Source organism: Columba livia, chromosome 4 (genome assembly GCF_036013475.1).
Source record: "Columba livia isolate bColLiv1 breed racing homer chromosome 4, bColLiv1.pat.W.v2, whole genome shotgun sequence".
NCBI classification, from domain to species: domain Eukaryota; kingdom Metazoa; phylum Chordata; class Aves; order Columbiformes; family Columbidae; genus Columba; species Columba livia.
In genome coordinates this window covers 29,020,417-29,043,319 of record NC_088605.1, presented here as the reverse complement: position 1 = coordinate 29,043,319, position 22,903 = coordinate 29,020,417, and the positions used below count along the sequence as shown (strand labels likewise).

The window sequence follows — 22,903 nt, the reverse complement described above, 5'->3', positions numbered from 1 at the left end:
GATGCATTGTGTCTTCTCCTGCAAGATGCAGCAGGAAGGGCACTGACAATCTCTCTTGAAACATTAGCAACCTGCCTCTAAAAAGAAAAAAAAACATCTATAGCTTACTGGCCACTGATCAGGAAACCATGGTAGGATAACTAATACTGTGAAGCTAATTAAGGATGCAACAAGTCATATTTTTATAACAAAGAACCCTCTTTTCTTACTTTTTAATGTCTTTGCAAACCAGCCATTCCACATCAGGAAGCGGGGTCCCCTCTGCCAAGCACCTCACCGTCTGCCCCCCTGCAGAGCCATGGTGATCGTCCACGAGATCTAAAATCAGGGCTGGAACTGGGAGGGATACAGGAGTTTGTTAAAATACTCATCAGGTTCTGCAAATGCAGCCTGAAATTTCAAATAAACCATGACAGGTATTGTTTGGCTGACATCTTAGCGATGGACAGAGACACGGACTCATCCAGGAGGTCCTTAATATCTGTAGGACAGAGCAGATCCTGGGCTAGAGCCACGAAAAGGAAGGGCTGCGGTTATGCCGTGTCTTCATGTCACGCTAAATGAGCTATCGTTCCTGCTGTCAGCTAGAATAACTTAGGCAGGAGGATAAAGTTTCTTATTGGCACAAGGCCAGAGTCAAAGTGAAAACCAGGATCAGGGTACAAGAGCTCCAAGGACTCAACATGCACGCACTCCTACAGACACTCTGTTTCATGCCTTTCTTGTCTTGTCTCCAGGGAAACAAATGGATAAGTAGATCAAGACTTTGCTGTGTGCCATCAATTCCGGTGGAGAAGGCTTTGGGGCTCCTTACCTTGTATTAGCAAGGAGAAGGTATAGCTTTTAATCTCATCTTCATTTTCAGCAACCAAAGTGTAGTATCCACTGTCTTCTTCCTTGGCCCGGATCAATTTTAATATACTCTGAAACCTGTAAAAATGAGAGGTTTTGCTTGTATTTTAGGGTAGGCATTAAAAAAAAAAAAATCGCTTTGGTGCAACATATAATCTAGGTAAGTGGAGATTGTAATGTGGTGACATTTGGCACTTCTAGGATGCCTTTACACTAAAATCATTATTCAAACAGTAAATAACTACCAAAATACAACTGAGAAACAGGTCAGCATAGTAATATTTTGCAGGGATCTGACACAGGCCATGGTGTTATTGGAAATAGCTAGAAGTTATTTGTGTGGAGACATGTTGGAGAGACCAAAGAGGCTTAGCACTCAGAAACCAAGATTTCTACAGTTTGGAGAGGTTGATGTTAACAAGGGAATAAGAAGAGGCAAATTAGGCATCTCACTCTAGAGTAGAAAACAAATAAATGATTTTTAAATGCCACTGAAGAAGGAGCAACAAACTGTGGTGGAAAGAGAGAGCAGGAGCTGTGCCCAGGTTTCTGGGGGAGAAACTCAAGTCAAAATGGTAAAGTAAGGGTCAGGAGAATATTTTTACCTTGTTTCCTGGACTCTATTTGAACTAGTAACAATCTCAGTAAGATTTTCGATCAGAGTCACGTTATCCTTCAACCAGTACATTTTTGGAGCTGGGTATGCCTGCACATCGACGACAAAATTTTTTACTTCATGTAGATTGACAGCTTCCAGAGGGCTAAACTGAGGCTCCAGGTGAACGAACCCTTTGTCTGTAAATGAAAATGCCTTGTGTAAACAACCATGTGCAGCATTTTTCAAAAATTGTGTTTTCCAAAATGTTGATAATTTTAGGACACTAAAATCAGACTATACCATGAACTGTAATGACTACTTTCTTATTCTCCTTAACCTCCTTGGTCGCATGCCGAGCAGTACATTCATAATCCCCTGTGTCTTTCACTGATGCCTCAGGAATGGTCAAGGTGTAAACCAGCTTCTGTGATGGGACTTTGATATCATCAAGTTTTATCAAACCTTTTTCTTTCTGTAGTTTGGAGAAGAAAAAACAAAACAAAACAAAACCTTACTTAACTAACTGAGCTGAAAACACACCACCGAGGAGCTATGACGCCACTGAAGTGAAAGCACCCATCTAAACCCTGTATGGCAGAAGAATTATTTATTCAGTCAAGGATGTATTTTTCAGCCACAGGCATAGAAGGTGTGTCTATAAAAATACACCCTTTTCAGGGCAGGCACAGAAGTGTGAGGGCATTGAGAGCTCATAGTTTGTTCACTCAAAGCAAAATACCATTCAAAATTTGGTTGAGCAGTGCAAAAGAGTGTTTTATTGCTTATGCACTATGTTTTTCTCAGATATTAAAGCTGTGGGGGCTTAGTTTTAATTTTATTTGTTCAGTTCCCATGAAATAGGGTGAATCTTTATCCCCTCCACCAGATTAAAAAGTAACCATTTGCTAGATGCTATGTTCTGTCTGCTCTCAAAACACAAATATTTTATTGGCAAGGAGAAGAGTGCTGCAACTAAAACGATGCTGAGAATGGCAAAGCATGTTATCATGAGAGACTGGAACAAAAAATATGCAGGGGATAGTTTTGAAAGGTGGCATATGGCAAAGATTGTAATGTGTAACCTGGAAAACAGAACAAAACCTTCTCAAATCATTTTTCCTCTTGGCCTTTTAACTTACTTAAATAAAAGGTGGGTTTTGGTGCCATAATTAGATAGTCATTTAAACTACTCTATCCGTTCAGTGATCAGACTTTTTACATGGGATACTCCGAAATTCTGCATTGACCAGGACCGGCTCTAACCAAGTTTCACTGAATAATAATTTCCACTGCAGAAGGATGTTAAGCCAGTTTGAAAATTTCTGAGGGTCTCCAAAAGTTTTAAGATTTTCTTACTAGGCAGTTCTCATTAGTGAGTGATTAGAATGACTGCACATAATGAGGAACAACTAAGTCTATGAACCTGAGTCTTTATTATCCTCTATTACGCCAAATAATCCAGGGTTTAAGAGAGCAGTATTAGAGGTTCAGACCTACAGCAGCAGAGCTCCATGCAGATCTCTTACACATTCCCAGATGTCTATTTCCACAACATTTATTTTTTGAACCAGCACAAGACCTGAGAGGCAGCATTCCTCCCCTTAGAGAATGGACTCCTAGTCACACATCACCTTTCTTTCGTGCTTTGCATACTTACTAACAGCAAGCTCTAACTTTTGGGACTGTTTTTTGTGGTAACCTAAGAGTAAAAGAAATTACTTCGTACTATTTTTACAACCCCACCTTCTCCCCCAATAAGTCAGTGCAAACATGTAAACAAAATCAAAACAAAATAAAACAAAAAATTACCACTTTCCCAGGGTAATTCCACTGTAAATTAACCACCTCATTGTCAAAGACCACACAAGTTACCACGATGGTCTCGCCTGTTTTGTAGACAGTTTTAAGAGCTTCAATTTCAACTGGCAGCTGTGAAGTAGCTAAGAGAAAAGAGAAAAGAGAGACAGAGAGAAGACTTAGTTTGAAACAGTATGCAGTTTTCACACAGTGTGCTTTCAGGGGTACATTTCTGTTTTACTTCCTCCACTGAGGAATTACCTGGAAAATTCTGTGAAAATGCTACTGATTTATATGGATATAAACTTTGTGTATTTAAAGCATGAAGACTACAGGCATTGAGATCAATGTCACAAAGAATGATCTATCTCAAATTCCCCTGTGAAAAGGCACTTGGTATAAAAGCAACTTCCCATTTTACTAGTCAGCGACTCTCTTTGAGAATCCACTGCTGGCCAACGAAAACCTTGTTTTCAATATATTCAAATCATTATATTTTTCAGACTACCTGAGGTCCTACAATTTGATGCTTTTGGGAAATAACAGTCTTTTAAGTTATGTTTCAGCAAACAGGATGAAAATACATACATTACAGAAGACATTTCTTGCAAACATTTGGGAGAGGAGATTAAGTTAAGGTCACTTTATTCTCATGAAAATTGTACATAACCACTAAGCAAACTAGCCACTAAATAACTAGCAAAACTTCCACAGGAGCAAGGAGCTCATCATCAGGGAATTATCTGATATAAGCCCGTGATGCTGATGCTAATAAGGCCCCTACAGTGTGAGGAAAGAGCTGGGCTGAATATTCTAACTTCTTTTTTTTTTTTTAATGAATAAAAATAAATACCTCTTAAAATATAGATGAGGAACTCATCGGACTTGAACTCCACACCATTAACCATTGTTTTGCATGTATATGAGCCTGCAGGGAAATTCCCTACAAAACCTTGTTTGCTGTCATAGAAAGCATAGACAGCCTTGTCCAAACTGTTAGTTAAAGTCACTTGAGCACTTGGGTCACTTGTCCGACAAGGGATAACAGTGGGATCACCTTCTTCTACTAGGATGAACTGGTCTTCTGGTATAGAAGGAACAAAAGGCATGTCTGGGTCTGTAAAAAACAAGAGGTAATTAAGTACTGCCTTGTTTGTAGTAAGTCCACATACAAGAACTGGATATCAATGACTACTTATAAATTTTAGCTGGGATGAGTACAATTCACTACTCCACTTTTTCAGAGGTAGGGCATGGTAATTGCATGCAGGGTCTTGGTTTTGTTATTTGATGTGGCATGTAGCGAGGCACTTGACCTAAGCACTGAACAGAAAAGGGCTTGGGATCCTTTAGGATACAGAATAAAAAATACAAAAGATTCCCCACCCCACCCTCGCCCCCCCAAAAAAAAACAAACCACAAAGTATTATTATTCCCCTTAGATATTCCTACAGTGAGGCCAAAAAGATATTAAGTGATAAAAAACAAGAAAATCACTACTGAGTGTGAAAACTTTCATGCAATGGTTGGGGGTGAAAATAAAGATACCCTCATATTATCATAGGCAACTATAAAGATATATGCACAGCAAAGATCTTAGGGAAGAAATTGGACTTGAACATCCTATTTTTATGACACAAGATTTTGCGTTTAGGTACAATATTCACTGCACACAAAAATTATTTAAGAGACTGCCTTTTATTGGCACAAATCACTTATCTTTCTCAGTTAGATTTTTTTTCCTTTGGTGATAGTAGCTGTTCCCTAACCAATATATAAGTATAAGCAGGGGGGGGAAATGAAAAGAATCAAAAATCCAAACACTTTTAATGTCAAAAAATATAAATTATTTTCATGTTGTTTACGTTGAACACCATTAAAGCCATATTTCATCAAAAATGGTACAAGGTACTTATCTTCATGCATTTCTAACATGTCCAACGTTACAGCTATGAGACATAGTTAATTATGGTCATAGCATGTGGTTTTCAAAATATGGTATTCAACCAAAAAAAAAAAGCAAACTAATACCTAGTAGTTTTATTTCTTTTAAAGTCAACAAAATGCATGCCAGCTTTCCTATCTGGCCAGTCCAAAGTCTGACTTTAAAACATAATTGTATAACATATCCAGCTTAAAAAGCATAACCAGCAAATTATCTCTGTTTGGCCATTCGGAATAAACAAATAATCCCTGATAGACTGAAGCTTCTGTGTGAAGCTTTATAATAAAATTTAATAAATCGCAATCCAAATCTCTCCAACAATAGACTTTCTGCTGCACTGGCAGGCTCTTTGTAGCAATATTCCAAACACAGCACTCCATACCAAACACGCTGCCAACTCCATGTATTCATTTTCCCACTGTAATTTAAAACAGAAACAGGATTCACCTAGTTTGTTTTTCTGTGTGCTGTTAGTGAAAATTGGATATTGTGTGAAGTCTCAATGTAATCCTCCTTGGCTAAAGTGGGTTACTGCCACCCATTGCCCTCCTAATTCATTGCAGGAAAAACAATTGTAAAGACAAAGTTTATAGTGGAAACAGAAACATTCTCTATAATTTGAAGAAAAGGATATGTTACTGCACTTATGACATCTTGATGGTTAGTGAGTGGAAAAAATTACAGGGTGTCTCTGCCCTGGAAATCTGGTAGGCGGATGTCTATAGGCATTTAAAAACCAACCCAAAAAGCCCTCTTGAAGAAAGTTTCCATCTCTTGCCTTTATATTCCTTCGCTGAGTGAGTTACAAGACTGCTTAACACCAACAACATCTTTGGGTGATTTGGTTAGAGCTGTGTGGAAATCAAGATACATGTGCCAAAGCCTGCAGCCCCTGCTGGAGCATCTTCTTGCTTCAAGAATGAATGCAAACACTTTACATTTGTTATGAAAAACAGAGAAAAAGTTTTGGAAGAATCACTGTCCTCAAGTCACACATTCTGAACCGCACAAACTTAATGTCGCTGCCAAATAGCCTTTAAAACAAGTCCCATTAGTGCTTCATGACTTTTTCCTCTTCCACAGTCTTCCTTGCAATTGCAGACATCATCTTCACAACATACTGTATATTTTCAGGATTATTTGCAATCTTTTCTTCTCTCTTTCATTTCCTATTCAAAATATTTACTGCAAATCTACTGGCTTGATCTTTCCTGACCCTGTAGTTGTGCCACTCAATACCCTGAACTCCAGCCAACGTCGAGGAAACATCCAGACGGGGCTTTACAAAGGCAATCGGTTGTGGCTCAGCCTCTGGTGCCTATCTCAGCTATGACAATAAAGATCTTCATCCCATGGACAGCATGGAAAGCCTTTAAACAGACTTGCAGTCGGAATGAGGGGGTAGGAAGGCAAAACAGGGGATAGGTACTTCCAAAAAGAAGGGATGCCATTTCTTCTGAGTCCAGCAGGTTTTCCACAACTAAAGAGAAAGGCAGCGCAGGGCCTGGGAAGGCTGTGTTTGCTTTGAAAATTACAGGGCACTGCATTGTAGCACCATATTTTTAATCTTGCATCAGACTGGCCAGCAATAACACTTTTCGTTTCACCCTCCCTTGTGACAGCCTCTCCCAAGACATCTCCACTTCTTGTGCTTCCCAGACCCTGTGCACACATGAGCTTTCTCCAATTCTCAGTTTGAGCCTAATTTGGGTTAAGAACAAGATAATGGTCTTCCTCATCTGGCAACTGTTTTAGTGTCAGACATAGCACTGGTTTGGTCAGTACACATCCCAAAACATCCGCCCAAGTGACCCCTGAAAGGACTGGAATTGACATAATCCCCATCTCAGGGCCAGGCAAACCTGAAGGCTAGACATGCTCCCATAGCTGACCAGGTCTACTACCTGGTCGTCAGAAGAACTCACTCCTGGAGTTGTGAATTCATTCCTCTTCTTGAGAACTAAAACTCTTACCAAAAAAGTGAAAACTGACAGAAAGAAAGAGGAACATATCCATAGACTCACAGGGGCTGGTCTTGATTTACACTTTAGGCAACAGCCCTGGGGCCATTTATCTTCTTCTGGCAGCAAATTGCCACCAGAAATACACCTCTTCTTAACATCCACAGTTCAGCCCTCCCAGCCAAACTTCCCAGTATGGCTGTGGCATCCACCACTCACCAGGAACATAGATGTAGATGTCCTTCCCTTCCACTTCCCCATCCTCCACTTGAGTGTGGTTATAATAGCAAACATACAAGCCCGTATGAGCGGCTGAGGCATTTCCTACTTCAAGCACTGTCACGAAGAGGCCACTGTTGTTTTCCTCATGTCTAATGTCTATCCTGTGGCTTCCCTCAGTCACTGGGTATTGCCAGCTCACTTCGCTGTCTCCGGAGCATTTGAGTGTGAAATTGGAATTCAGCTGTACCACCATTTCATTCCTATTGGGAACAATAGTTGGCAGAGGAAGCTGGCAAAGTGTTAGGAACGGTCCTGCAAAAAGACATGAATAAATAGCATATGAACACACAGAAGTGCCTCAGCACAGGATGTGAAAGAAAACCAAGTGGGTCCAGAGCAGTTGTTTTTCTGACCATTTCAGACATGTTGATGTCCCTGCAAATTTGTCCTTGTTAAAAGTAAGAGCTTTGCCCAAAGGATGGCAAACGGCTTCACTTTGAAATGCTAAGTGTCTGCTTGCTGACTTCTGTTTGTCAAATCAAGAGGTGAAAGACAGAGGTGAAGTTAGAGATGGCTCCCAATCCACACCTCAACTTCCCAGCCCCAAATGTGGGAACCGCTCTGCTACAGACCAGTGAATCCCATACCCTGGCTGCTGGGTCATGGGCATCTTACAGGTCCTCGCAGCAATGATCAGGAAAACAACAGTTCTGTCAGCCTTCAAATAACTTCCCAAGACCAACACCTGCATTTTACATCTGGCTTCTATTTCTTGCAAAGGGCCAGAGTGGGGGCTTAGATCCAAAATTTGTGCATCAGGTCTACCTCTAGCCAAAATGTACATGTTTATAACCGAATAAAACTGTAATTCACTGAAATAGATGTTATAGGTGGTACTGCAATCTACACTTAAAGATTTGCAAGCCTAGGTAATTTGTAGGTGGGCTGGTGCATGTCCAACTCCCAGAAGGAAAATTAGAGGATCCACTCCCTAAAAATGGGGAATTCACCAGGGACAGATTTGCTGTTTCAGTCTGTCAAATGACCTGAACAAAACATATAGGGCAGTTCATGATAAACAAGCACTTAGGTGCTCAGTGTAAAAGTGGTCTCCTTGCAATAAACCATCAGCAGGAATTCACTGTCTTTGAAACCAGTTTCTCATTCCTGCACATGTTACCTCAGTCTACAGACCCTTTCTATATTTGGCACTCTGTGGCAAACCCTCCCCTCCCGGCACCATTCTCTCGGCAGATGTCAGGAGGTTCAGCAGGCAGCCCTGCGGCGAGGTGCTGCAGCGTGGGAGGATGCGGGGAGCCCACACAGGCAGCCTCGCCTGCACCACGCTGCTGGAGAAACCCCTGTGGGACAGGACCAGGACAACTGGAGGTAGGCAGGCTCACTTTCCCTGCGCAGCAGACAAACTGGGCAGGAGGTTATTGCAGCTGTAGGGATGCAGAGTCAGCCAGTACAGGCTAGATAAAGTACCGTCTTTTCAGTAGTTCTTGTCTTGGCCTAGCAAAGGGCAGAAAAATTGAGCCTGTAGCCAGCTGGTGACCTTTTGGCATTTGTTATTGTAGGCACAATGCAAGTGAATTTAAATAAGTATTTACAAAGGAGTAGGGTCAGAAAGGCTTAGAGGACTGAGGAACATTACCTGTGAGAAAACATCCCAGGATCAGGAACGTCCGTGGGGAAGTGCCCATAGCTACCAACAACTGAAACAGAAAGGAGAAGGCAAGAGGGAGCCAGTTAACGGACTGAGAACAGTATGAGAGTTGCAGGACCCCCTTTCTGCAGTGCCCTAGCACAGCTCTGCAGCACTCTGCATAGAGGCACGAAGAGAAATGGCCCAGGGACCCTGGCTCACACCCACAGTCTGTTGAGACATGTGCAAACACCTCCCTGGAGGTACATGGTGCCACAGGCACACCACTGGCATGGGAAATGCAGCAGAGGCACCACAACCCCTTCTCTCCACTGGCAATGTAGAGAAGCAAAGTCTTGACACAGCCCTGTCCCCAACAGCTTGCAAATAGCTCTGATAGTCACAGAACACCCCAGGAGCGAGCCACGAAAACCCCCCTGCACATATGCAGTACCCTCACAAGCATCGGTGAGGATGCAATGGCTTTATGCAGTAATTTCTGACCTTTTAGCTGCAAGCAGCATTTGTGGGAGAAAAAGCATATTTAAAAGCTACTTTTCATACAAATCATACAATCCTGAGTGATATTTTTGTTTTGCCATTGTACATATGTATATATATAGCTTACTGAATACAATACAATACAATAGTGTTTATTGCTTACTTAGCAAGAATTCCCTTGATCGAGAGACATGCTATTTAAAACATATGTTGAAATTTTATAACAGAATAAATCCATGACAGACTGTAGGCTAGCACTGCCATTCGCAGAGCATCTCTTCTCTCCAACAGTGTGGAGAGTCATAGATCACATACAATAATTTCAGCTTTCAAACATATAATCCTAAGGCATCAGTCTTGAAGAGGCAACCATGATAATAAGCATTTATGTAATTTTTGTGCCATCTAATGACATTTCTACTTAAAACCCTCAAGCAGCCTGCTAGATAATTTCCGAAGGAAAATCTCCTACAAACCCTGGTCCCATTGAAATCAATGAATGTTTTGTTGGTGACTTTAATAGTAACTGAATCTGGCCCAAAGCCAATACAGATTAAAAAAAAAGACTGCACTGAAAAATCCCTAATCTGAAACACAGACCAAGGAGCAAAATAAAGGATGATGTGCCAAGACAGGGACCACTTCTCAAAGGTTCTGCAGAGTTTCTGTCTACCCTCTGGTATTCAGCTCATGACGCTGAGTTACGAAAGCACACAGATACATGTAGTTATCACAACTATGCCAGTGCCCTATGAGAGTTAAATGATTACAACATGCCAAGGAGTGTTTCTGAATTAGTCCCTCCTTCCCTTTGCAACACGTGGAGCAGACAGCATGCTTCTGAAAAGCAAAACGTATTTGATACTTGACTCAAGCATAAAGGTCTCAGAAGCAGAATTAGAAGACTTACAAACTACCAACCTCAAAAATATGTACAAACAACTTCAGAAGTTCAGCTGACAACATTCCAACAGAGAAAAGGCATTTTGCCTGATTCTTCAATAAGTGATAATTGCCATGTGTTTATGTATCTGTCTCCCATTGATAACAGACTCTCGGACATCAAAGTCCCTCAGTCTCAGCCTCTTTTTACATTTTTATCAAATTTACATCCTGTAACTATTTTTTTCTGATAAAGCAACCCACTGTAAGTCTTTAAAGACTTACCAAGGTCTGCTTTATTGATTTGACTCCTGGCTTCCCAAGATCTGCAAGACAATGTGCAGTTTTGCAGGCTGTTCAATGCAAGTGATGCAGCACAGAAGGAGAAAAACAAATCTAGCTCAGCTCTTGCACACCAGTCTGCAGAAGCTCTGCCAAAGTGGACTTGCATTGCTGGAGAGCTGTCTGTGCATGTAAGCGAGGAATAAAGCCCCATGACTATGTTGATGCAAGTACAGGTGATGTCATTTCCAAAGTGCTACTTCAAATTTGCTGTCTTGGTTGGGCTGCCATAGAAATCAATAAGAGCTGAGTGCCTCAATCTACCATTGCAGTTTAAAAACACAAGGGCTTAACTAAATCTGTGTTTTCCAGCTGGCTATTCTTTCACAACCCAGAGCTTTGATCTTTCTCCAACGAGCTACTAATCTCATCAAGACCCAGAGCAACACTTCCACACTGTGAAAGAGAATAATGTACTAAGGATTCACCATCATCTATACTCAAAGTCTATTTGAATTGGATTTAACTACACGTGCATCCAACTTAAGCATGCTGGAGTCCATCTAGAGCATAACCTTGCACATCAGTGCTAGAGTCAAGGTTTAATGTGGGAACAATTTCACACTTCTCATTTCCACAACACCAAATAGCTACACTTACCACGGTTTTGTTTATTTACTATCACCTAATTTTTTGTATGCAGTTCTTTGGCTTTTTTATTTTCCTTAGGGTTAAGCAGCATTCTTTGTCCTAAATCAGCTCTGAGTAACTGCATCAGGTTCAGTTCCTAACACCACTCCATCAAACCATAAATTGGCATAACCTTGCTGAAGCCAGTAGATTTATGCAAGCTGAAGCCCAGTATTGACAGCACACATACAACATAAATTTGAGCCAACCTTAATTCCTTGCATACCTTGAACATTGCTAGCTAAAATTGAAACCTGTATGTGTATAGCGAAAGCTAGATAATGCCATGAAGGGTTTGCCAAATTCTCTGCAGGGAAGGCTCGTTGCCCAAGGTAAAAGAGTTTTGCATCTACTTTAACCACTGGATTTTGAAAGGAACTGACTGAAAAGTTGGTATCACTCATGTGCTTCAATGAAAGAAAAATCAGGAAAAGAACATTTAAGGAACTGTTATCAGCAAAGACCCAATCTTCTAAACACTCACTGCCAAGTGCTGGCTTCCTATCAAGAATGGTTTAATTGACTGCACCGTAGAAGGCAAAATAAAGTCAATATCCAGAAAGCAGATGGAAATATGTCTTCAGAAAATGATTGCTCTACACGACCTAGAGAGAAAGTACGGTGGTGGACCAAGAAGAGCCAGTGGTCTATATTTTTTCATATTGCTGTAAATCAGAGATCTCTTTCAAAACAGTAAACTAGGCGGGCTACCACGAGACTGAAGGCTGTACAGACTTCTCTCCCGCCAGCCACTCAGTCACTACAGTTCATCCTCTTGGCCACAAGATGGCAATGTTGATCCACATTAATGAGACAGACGGCAACGCTAGTCTCCATAGCAGATGGAATCTAAACTGTGTCTCCTGGATCAAGTTAAAAATTCAAAATTCTTATATTTTAATTTCATGCGAGTTCTCCGATTTAAAAACGAGTAATAAAACCAAACTCGTCCCTATTGCTCTGTATTTACATAAGTGTTAGGACAGTAGTTGGGTTGCAAATCTTGGCACATAATGATGTGATTATGCTTGTTATGAGAGGGCTGGAAAATTTCAGTGGTGATTTTGTCAGAGTTGCAGTCGGTCCTTCTGGGAAGACTGATCTTTTCCAGGAAGTGCTACGGCCAGCCCAACAAAAGAGGGGGACATTTCTACCTTGTGGTATATGTCACTAGCTGAATGTAAAGGTTCAGACAGCACCTCCTGAAACGTTTGTTGGTTCTCAATTCCCAAACTGCAACCTTAGCTCTCCGCAAGAGCAGGGCTGCCCCACAGCACTAACAGGCGGGTCTAAAGGTTTCACTGGGAAAAGGCACAAAGGACAAAAGAAAATTTATTCAGTGCAGAAGACTGGCACAAATGTCCTCCTAAAATGAAGCTTGTTCCACAGTCGTTTACAAGTATTTGCATCCAGCATAGCCTGTATGCAAGAATAACTACATACCACAACTAGCCCAGTGCTGGGCTCCTGCAGAGCACTTCAGGCTCTGCAGGACACACGGTGATGGCTGCTGCCCGACAAGCCTTCCAGTCAGGCCTGATTCTCTAGCCAAACCTTCAAGGACAGACTCCACCAGTCAAGGAGCTAAAGGTGGAGGGAAATTTGCAAAGTTTAACTTTTCTCACTTAGTCCAAAGAGGACTTTCCAGACTGTCTCAGCAAACAGACAAGTATTCCATCTCACTTAAGTTCTCAGGATCAAACCAAAGAACACCTCAGACTCAAGCTCAAGTGCTCAGAAGCATTGCATGGAAAAACCAATCCATCTCTGTTGACCACAAGAGCTAGAAAGCCTAGCTGTTGCAAACTTTTCCCTTGGGTGTGCATGCAAAGCTTTATTGGCTTAAAAGAGATGAGTCAAGCAGGAGCTCAAGGCAAGAGGGAGAGAAAGGATTATTTGCTTACTTGCTTGCTTTTTTAAAATTACCAGCAATTCTTGCCACCACCAGAAAAAAATAACCTCTCAGAACTCATTCCCTGGTCTTTAAAACAAATGAAGCAAACATATTCTATTAAAATTTGCACAGTTCATGCACAGAAGCAGTGCCATTGTGGCCACAATGACCTAAGGATGCAAGCGAGGCAAGGAGTGTACAAGGTTATACGTTTCACCCTCATTTTTAGACCAACTGGTATAGCTGGAAATAACCAGTGAGGTCTGGGGTATGCAAGGATTTTTCTGCCTATATACATTGTACTCAAATCCTAACTTGGTACTGTAGTACTGTAGAGTGGTATTTTATTAAACTATTTATTACTTCCTGCTCTCTTGAAACCTAATACCTATGTATTATTCTCACAGCTGCACGAAGATTTCCCATACATCAATGAGCAAGTAACAGTGAAGATGGCCCCAGTACCCAATGGTAGCCAGACTGGCACATCTCCGGCCCCTTGCTGCCTGGAGAAGACTATTAGAACAAGGGGTCTCATTTTAAAGCGGTGGGAGAGCGCCTGCAGGCTGGGAGAGCTGGTTTGCTTGTGGACTCCTAAACCCCAGGGCTTCGTGCAGTCTCATTTTCCTTCAAAGTTTTGGCTTTGAGGTTGCTTAAACCACTGTTTAGCTGAGGGCCTTTTCAAAATGCTCTTTGTTAACTAGAAGCTAAAACCAAAGTCCCTTGCTGAGAGATCTTTCCCTAATGTTTCCAGACCCAGAGTTAAAAGTTGGATCTCAGCAGTTCAGATTTTGATCAGCCGATGACAGAGGAACCTTTGATGCTTGTCTCCTTGTTTTGATCCCATCTCTTGTGCCATCCAGGGACATGGAGTTAAGGCAACCAAACTGGGAGCCCAGCTGGGCTCTGTATCGGCCCTGGGAGATGCTGAGGGCATAAAAAGCCTCCCCTTCCCTCTGGTGCGCCCCGTCGGGGAGATGGTGGACAGTCTACAGCCAGCAGGAATGGGGATGAGAAGGATGGGGAGGGTTACGTTTACACTCTCGAGTCCACATCAGCCTGCGGGGGCTTTCCAGAGACTGCCTGCCTGCGGGGAGCCCGGGCAGCAGCCCCCAGGGAGTGAAGCAGCAGCGCTGCCGTGGCTGCCCCTCCATCCGCGGCCTCTCGGCGGAGCCCGACGGCTGGAGCTGCTGTTGATCAAAGGCTGCCCGGGACACCGAGCAAACCTAGCAGAGATGGCAACTCCCAGCCACTCCGCTGTTTGTCTGGGAAACAATAGGAAAGCCTTTGCCAAGCTGGAGCGATTTTTTTTTTTTTTTTTTTCCTAATGCGAGGTAGCCAGGAGAAAGAAAAGTGGGGTAAGGGGGACGGAGAGGAGCAGAGCAAAACCGTGTTCCCCTCCGGGACTGGCTAATTCTGCTGGCGCTGCTACCCGCGGGTTTCTTCTCCAGCCCTCTCCATCAGGCGAGGCATGGACCCTGAGGGCGCGGGATCTGGAAGAGGAGGCGGGAGTCTCGGCGGGGGGACCAGGCGTTGTGCCCTGGCTCTAAGCTGTGGGACCAAGGGAGGGCGACATGCCCTCAGCCCTGAGAACGGGTCCATCGGTCCCCATTTGGACCGAGGTGATGCCCTGTCCGTCCCGGGTGCGCACCTTTGGGCCTCGGAGGAGCGCCAGAGAGATGGAGCGTCTAAAAAGACCTCGCTGAAAATGCCGTCGAGGGGTGGCGGAAACCTGTCCCCCGCGCGGGGGGCAGCCTCCTGCCGGGGTGCGGGCAAGCCCCGGGGCTGCTGCTGCCTCGCTAGGTCTGTCGATGCTGGCTCCAGAAAAAGCTGTCCAAGTCCTGTTCTCTGGAACGGCTCCTGTGGGATCCGCGTCCAAAAATGTTGAGCAACACCGCAGACAGCCAAAAAGCCATTTCCTACTTGCTCCTAGGACTTTTCCAGGGGACTCCAGCCTGGCAGAGGCTGGCAAGTTTGCAGTCTTTGCGCTTGACAAAAATCCAAACGGTGGCCGCGAAGATTTTGCCCACCCTCAGGGTAGGAGGCGGTGGGCTCCAGCAGTCCATCGGGGCGTGCGGCAGAGCTGGCGTTCCCGTTACGAGAGAAGGCTGTAAACTGGAAAGGCTCCAGGTACCAGTCCTGCCTAAATGCAGCATCTTCCCTTCCTCTGAGACACGTAAAAAAAAAAGACGGGGCGCGCAGAGATGGAGATCGGGCTGCTTGCGGGGAGGTTTGTGTGCGTGCCCCTTCCCGAGATCTCGGAGCATTTCAGGCTACCCGGGCAGGGGGAGTGAGGTGGGAAAGGGAATTCGAAGAGAGCAAGGTGGTGAAAAACAAAGGGTGGGGGAAGGGACGGGAGAGTAGCGGGGTGAAGGCAGCAAGGGATGCGAGAAGAGCGGGAGCGGCTGAGCGCGACCCTACCTTACTTTGTCGGAGCGTGTCTCCCCGTCCCCGCGGGCGGGCACCGCCGCTTCCCGCAGAGCCCCAGCGAGTCGCTCCCTCCCCCGCGGCAGGAATGCGGCGCGGTGGCCCCCGCCATCCCAATATGTTTGTCATTAGCGCTGCCCGCGCTGCTCGCCGCCGCGCCCCGACGGTACGCGGAGCGCCGGCTCTCCGTTTCCCTCCGAGGGGACTACTAGCGCCCGCCGCCGCCTGCGCCCAGCGGGACGGAGCCCCACGCCCGGCTCAAAGCATTGAGGGGGGGAAATAAAATAAATTTAAAAAAATACAGTGGAGAGGGAAAGAAGAAGAAAATAGAGGAAGAAAAAGTGAAAAAAAAAAAAAATGAAAAGGTAGAGAAACTGCCACTCACATCTTACCTTCTCCTTTATAATTCACAGCCCCACTCCTGCAGATTGTAAAATATCCAAAATATGTCCACGTCTTTCGTGACTTTCCCCACTCAGCCGCGCTCCTTCCCTCCCGCTCGCCCTCCCTCCAGATCCGACTGTAATGGTCTCACAAACCGCGTCCCGTAATTGATTCAATGTTATAGTCCATCCTTCCAAAACTAATCATTTGCTTTAAGTAAATAGCTGTCAGGAAATGAAGCCCCCCTCCGGCCCCTTCAGAATAAGAGCCGCCCTGGCTCACCCGGCGCCCCCAGCCCCGCGGCCGGAGGCGGGCGCGCCGGCGGGAGGCTCTTACGCAGGCAGGGGGGCCAATCTCTGCCTCCAGATTTCACCAGCCTTGCAGGGGAGGGGGGAGGTTAGCCATATGGCAGGGGCGAGGGGGAGGAAAGGGGAGAGTTTTGCACTGCAGGGGGAGAAAGGAAAAAAAAAAAAAAAACAACACCAAACCCAAAAAACTTTCATGAAAACTCCGAATGCTCCCGATTTCATGAATGAGCCTTCCCTCCTCAAACCCTCTAGGACAGTGGGTCGTGCGCCGGGCTCAGTGTTCACGGTCACAGTGTGAGTTTATGGACGGGGAGTTTGATCTGGAAACGAATTTGCGGCTTCCTCATGTCCTTTGTACACCACTGATCTTGGGCTTGGGCTAGAGAGCTGGATGAACGGCCGAGAGCCAGCCAGGAGCAGGAGGCACTGAGAAAGGGGGAGAGACGAATCACTAACTTTTAGGAATGAAAGACACAACGAAAGGTAACCTTCGACACGACTCAGCCCCCCCAAACCCCGCTGCTCCGCCGGCACCGGGAAAGCTCTTCTGTTCCTCTCTGCCTTTGCTTTGCTCAGCGCAAAAAAGAACCCAGTAATAACCAAGACAGAGGGCACGGCGAGGGCCGGAGGTGCCTGCGGAGGCGAGGGCAGCGCACGTCCGAGGCCGTCCTGTTTGAACACGCTCCAGACGGAGCTTTGATCCCCGCTGGGGAGCAAGCACCGGGTATCTCTGCTTTGTTGGCCGTCGCTATCTGTTGGCGATAAGGGGTGGCCGGGGGAGCTGCCCTCGCAGCCCTTCTGCTGCAGGCTCTGTGCGGAAAGCGGTCGGCGGGGCGATGCGGCGGCCGCGGGAGAGGGGGCACTGCAGCCCCAGGAAAGGCTCAGAGCGGGAGGCCCTGCCCGCCTGTCTCCCTGCCTGCCCGCCTGCCTCCTGGGGAGGGCACCGGCCCCGGAGCTGCGCCTCGGGGCTTCTCCGGCTTCCTCTCCTCCCAAGTCTGGCCCTCCTTCCCCCGACCCCTCGTCCTTTGCACGTCTTTATTATTTCTAGTATTAAACAAAAGAAATTTGTCCTCGAAGTCAAGCGGCAGGATCCGATGTTTTTTCTCTCTCTTAAACGAAGCTGAATTAAGCCTCTGAAGCAAAGATGCCCCGAAGAGAATGGGGGCAGAAAGTAAAACCGTCTCCCGTGAAAAACGCGCTCAGGCTGAGGTGCCCCGGGCTGGGCTCGCAGGGTCCCCGGCGGAGCTCCCAGCCCTTTGCACGCCCTCCACTAGTGCATCCTCGGCTCTGGTGAGTGCACGGCTCAGCTATTGCTTCCACATGTTCCTCCAGGAAATCATCGGAGTCGGAGCTGTGAGCAGCCCCTGGTCGGAATGCTTGCGAATAAACAACAGGCTCCCAGTGAGCCAAAAGCATGCCCCCCCCCAAAAAAAAAAAAATATAAAGGTGGGAGGGGAAGAAACAAACAAACAAACAACCCTGCACCCTGGAACTCTCTACCTGGGCAGTGGGGGCGAGCACAGCCAGCAACCTGAACCCCTTAATTTGTGGAGGGCAAGGTCCTCTCATGACTTGGGTCAGAGTTGCAGGCTCTCATAGATTTAGGGCCCACGAAGACGTGCGGTTCAGACTGGCGGCAAATAACTGCCTGGGAGCTCGGAGGCGATCCAGCCCTGCCAGGCTCGGGGCGTGATTTACCGGCGTGAACGTATCTGTTTTAACGTGCGAGGTGGTGGCGGTGATTCTTGGCGAAGTACCGTCAGGATGGGATGTAATGCGAGAGTTACTCTTACGAAAAGAAAGGAGCAAAAGGAAGAGGAGGAGGCGCCTTCTGGTTGCAATTACCTGCCTCATTTGAATAATGTCTTTGTCATGATCATTATCGAGCGGTTGTTAACGGCTTCCACGTGGGATCTCACAAGACTCGGCGAAAAACAAAAATTGCAAATTGGGGCACTGGCAAAGCTGCCGGCCCGGCCAGGCTGGCGCTGCGGGCGGGGAGCCCGACGGCCTCTGCGGGGGCAGGGACGGTGGTATCGCCGTCGCCTCAGGGCCTCTCCGGGGAGCAGTGACACTTTCCCCGACGTGGCTTCACCCTTCCCCAAGCAAAGGACCGGGCCGCGCTGTCCCCACACTCGCCGCACCGGGGAGAGACCGCACGGCCCGGGACGGGCAGCTGCTGGGCCGATCCCTCTCCGAAATGCCGGCGGTGCCTATGGATTGGTCCCGCGCAGAGGAGATGGTAGTTAAAATAAACCCTCCAGGACGGCTCCTGAGCTCTACCCCCCGCCCCGTGCGGCTCAGGGGGGTCCTGTCCAGGGAGGAGCGGGAGACTTGGGGTTAGCGAGAGGACAGGCTGGGGGTGGGGGGATTTGCACCACTGCAGCCCCCTCTCCTCGCCCCTCTCCTCCCGCCTTCCCCTCCCCCGAAAGGCTGGAGCATAAGGCATCCCGCTAGCGTGTGTTTATGCGGCAACAGATGGAAGCTGCACATCTTAAACAAAACTGCGGCGACCGGGCTAGAGCCACTCTCGCCTGTTTACGCTCCCAACCTGCCCCCCTGGGGGTGTGTTCCTCCCCGCAGCGCCCGCAGAGTCCGGGCAACGAGCCCCGACGGGGCGGGTTTTTGCAGGGCGGCTCGCTCCGCTCTCGGACGCTTCCAGGGGAGCTGGGAGCAGTTGAGCGCCCCCCCATCCTCAAGGAGTCCCAATTTGCTGAGAATAATGAGCCCTTCCCTGCAACTCTCTCCCAAGGGTGAGCCGGGCAGCGTTTAGCTGCCTGAGGCTATTAGGCAGCCTAATAGGTGGCTCATGTGGGGTCTGAACGGCCTCCTGCGGGGCGTGGGCGAGCGAGATGGGGTGCCCCGGCTCGGCGCCCCGCGGGAAGTCCCGTCATGGGGCCGCAGCCTTTTGTCTCGGTGGGAAGGCAGGTCTGGGTTTGATTATCGTTACCCACGTTGCAGCGATGCACGGTGCGGGGGTCAGCTACAGCTGGCTCACGCTTTTGGAGCAGGAGCCCCAGCCTGGTAAAGAGCAGCTCCAGCCTGAAGCAGAGACCCCTCAAACTCCCTAGTGAGGAAGGAGGCAGAACAGCCTCTCATCGTCGCTATAAATCTGTGCTCGCATCTACCGTGGAGGGAGGAGAACACAGCGGTGAGGGCTTCCTACTACAGAAGAGGAGCAAGTCAGGGGACCGCCAAGCCCCCTAGCCCCTCCGGGAGGGGTGTGCTGCCTGCAGGAGGTCACTGTGTGCATTTACAGTCCTACCAGTTGTTGGGAGGGGGATTTTGTGTTTAAGTTAGTTTGTTATTTTTTTTCTTTCCCTCTTGCCACAACATCAGATTCCCTTATTCTGTTTGTTCAAAATGATGTGACTCTGAATAGCAGGGATTCCGTGTCACCGGGAGAGCAGGAAGCCAGACAAAAGAAATTATGGGCTGCCCTGAGTTTGCCCAGTCTCCCCTCAGTAACCTTTATTTTGATTCCCCACATGGTTGGTTAACGTAGTTCCCCGTGCCCATCGTTTTCTCACTGAGGCCGCTGCTGTTGCAGCGTTTTGCCTTCATTGTTGTGTTTGGCTCTTGACATTAAAAGATGCCAAAACAGCCGTGGAAGCCTTAATGTTTGAAAAACAAACTTTGTTTTTCCTTCTTCTCCCTCCCTGACTTTTTAACTGGGACAGAAAGAAAAGGCCACTCTGGTTCAGAAGTGGCCCAAACCCAATTTAAGGGTAAGGCAGCCCAGAAAGGCGAGAGGAAGACGGGTTGTTCCTCCCGCCAGCACTTCACTAGCGCCTTGCTCCGCCCTTCGCGCTGCCCCAGCCCCCCAACCCCCGGGGCGGGGAGCTCCCGGAGCCCCCTTTCACCACCGGCCGAGGGTGCCCGGGCAGCGGCGCCACCGCCCGCAACGCTAGAGGGCAGCGGAGCCCGCGGGAGCAGCGAGCCCGACGGAGCCCGGGGCATCGGGCGCCCCGCCAGTCTGCGGTGTCTCTGTTGTTGATTCGACTGGGTTTGTAAAGAACGGGGAAGACGGGCCGCCCTCCCATCCCCGCAGGTCCAGCCCTGTACTGCCCCGAGCTGTCGTGGGCCGGGCTCAGCAGCTCGGGATGTGGCATGCTGCAAGTAAAGAACAGAGAGCTATTCCTCCCGAGCCACAAATGAAAAGTTTTCTCTCTGAAATCAAAGGACCTCCTGGGCTGATTCAGCCCAGGTTTGATTTCGGTTCATAAGTCCCGAGACCATTATCTCTGCCTTTGTTCTTTCAAGCTGCAGCAATTAATGGATTACAGCGGGACACAAGCACAACCAGACCAGGCTGCTTTGGTTCTTTGTCTACTTACTATTAGTATCAGCTTTGCCCCCTCGGGCAGCTGCGTTTAGGGACCTAGCCCTGAGATCTGCATGGGGAACCTGGCTGGTGCGGAGGCCACCCTGGACATAGTAGTCACAGTTACCCTGGACACAATGGGCATAGGCCAGCCCTGGTCCATGTCAGCATCAACCCCCACATATGCCATGACTGACCTCATCCACTGTACATCCCTCCCACGGGCACAGAAGAGCCAAGGTAGGCTGAGCATCATGGCGGGGGGGAGACTCACAAGAGCCAGACCTCTTTACTGACTACCCTGAATTGCCCAGCTCCAGACATGGGATATCATTTTTCTGCTTCTTCTCAGGACAGATTTTCTTCTGATGCTTAGTGATAAACAACTCATCCCTCTGTGATGATTTGCCACAGAATAACTGGAGCCATGGCCAAGGTTTCTGAATTATAATTTGCTTTCTAAAAGAATCCCTTACCTCCCTGCATATTTCATGCTCTAAAATACCATGACAAACAGAACATTATTCCTCTGTTTCTGTGGCATGTAGATTCTGAGAATAAGTCTCCTCATGCCAGGGATGAAGGGGAAGAAGAGCCAACAATGCCTCCTAAGAGAATGAAGAGTTGGGGTTTGTGTGGAAACAGTGGAGGTTTTGAGTCATCCAATACTTTCCAATACAGGTCAACCCCTAATCCACCATTAAGAACTGCAAGGATCAGCATCAGCATTGACAAAATCAGCAGAAAGCTCCAGACCTGGAAACAAATCTAGTCATTCCTCTTAGTTATTGAATTCAAGTCTTCGTTTTACCAAGATAGTGCTAGAGGTGTGTCGGCAGGAGGTGTGAATCACATTGTCATTCTTCTTGCAGCACTGTGTGTTTCCTGTACTCAGACACAAAACTGAGGTCGGTTCCACAACCGTAATCTGTGATGGAAGAAATCAAACAGATGCCAATCACACCTAGAGCCACTCCAAGAGTGCCGGTGACTGAAGCCTGAACATGCATTCTTGAGTTGGGATGCAGGAGGGACTGATACTGAAAAGTCAGGGCAAACTGTTTCTCTCTTTTTTATCACTTCTAGAAAAGACTATTTTGGCTTTTCTCTTTGTCTGAGGTCACCAGATTCCATTCGAAGCTTCCTCTGATGCTGCAGGGAACACTTGCTACTTCAGTTACAAGTCTGCACATTGTTGACAATCCTTTAGAGTACTCTGTTATATGCACTTCAGTTGGGCAAGGTGGTTGAAAAGGAAGGAATGAAGAAGTGAGATGAGAGGAAAATACAGAGATAGGTCCCTTCCCTGTAGCCATGGCAGTGAAGCTACAGCTCAGGCTCAGCTCAGCCAGGGGACCTCTGGCATGACTCATGAAGAGAGGATACAGCAGTATGTAGGTAGATGTTGATCCTTGGACTTCTGTCTGTTTTAGTCAGATACCCCAGTTTTTAACCTAAACTGTCTTTTGAGAAAGTGTCTAGTGTGGAAACTGGGACAGATTCTGCTTTGTGTAAATCTGGTGTAACTCCAACTTCAAGGGAAATATGCCAGATTAAATCTGGTATAATTACGATTAAAAATTGGCTCTGCAAGTCTTTTCTTTGGCAATAAATTTAGAGAAGTACTGTGAAGAAAAATAATTCAAACCAGAACATTGTTTCAGTGCTGTTTTAAATAACATATGCTATAGGAGCTTTGAAGGCATTTGTTCTCCATGGCAGCAGTATTTTAAAACTTTCACTTTGTTTCCACTAACCAAGTTAACCCTTGATAACCAACTGTGTTTACAATATGTTATATACAGAAGTTTATCATTTTATAGGCATTTCCTCCTCAAAAAAAAAAAAAAAAAAAAAAAAAAAGTTAAAATTATGTGATTGCTGCTGTGGCAGTAGCAAGTTTCTTCTTGCTGGTGAACATTTCACTGTTCTAGCCACAACACAGGCATGGCAATGAATCTGAATTTATACCTCGCTTGTCAACAGTTTTTTTTATGGTGAAAACCTTGTTATCTGACTGCTAAACTCAACACACTGGCTTAGTGTCCCTGGGAAGCAAACTCTGAAAAGAATCACTGAAGGAATGCTGAAAAACTGAAGATCCATAAATTACTAGACATTTTTCTAGCTCCTGTGAATCAGACAACAAGTCCCTTGGTAGTTTCTATGTCCAATATCACTTAATTTC

The 22,903-nt window shown here is 46.6% G+C and overlaps 1 protein-coding gene and 1 long non-coding RNA gene across 4 annotated transcripts in view; one reads left to right on the top strand and one right to left on the bottom strand.

The window, feature by feature from the left end:
* Window positions 1–16,377, bottom strand: part of PDGFRA (platelet derived growth factor receptor alpha) — a 34,532-nt gene extending 18,155 nt beyond the window's left edge. The window contains exons 1-9 of one of the 3 annotated variants that reach the window (XM_065060899.1): window positions 16,085–16,377; window positions 9,033–9,093; window positions 7,373–7,687; window positions 4,101–4,364; window positions 3,260–3,390; window positions 1,751–1,922; window positions 1,458–1,647; window positions 815–930; window positions 210–336 (exon numbers count right to left, since the gene is read on the bottom strand). In XM_065060899.1, the coding sequence (XP_064916971.1) occupies window positions 210–336; window positions 815–930; window positions 1,458–1,647; window positions 1,751–1,922; window positions 3,260–3,390; window positions 4,101–4,364; window positions 7,373–7,687; window positions 9,033–9,081 (1,364 nt within the window). In that variant the 5' untranslated portion in view covers window positions 9,082–9,093; window positions 16,085–16,377. Of the gene's footprint in view, window positions 1–209; window positions 337–814; window positions 931–1,457; window positions 1,648–1,750; window positions 1,923–3,259; window positions 3,391–4,100; window positions 4,365–7,372; window positions 7,688–9,032; window positions 9,094–15,693; window positions 15,948–16,084 lie in introns of those variants that run through there. The other 2 variants (XM_005501207.3, XM_065060898.1) reach the window with 2 other exon arrangements.
* LOC135579349 (uncharacterized) lies at window positions 14,926–22,590 on the top strand. The gene is made up of 2 exons (XR_010472217.1): window positions 14,926–15,402; window positions 16,644–22,590. It is a non-coding gene; the product is annotated as an uncharacterized LOC135579349 (long non-coding RNA).
* Window positions 22,591–22,903: the final 313 nt, after the last annotated feature.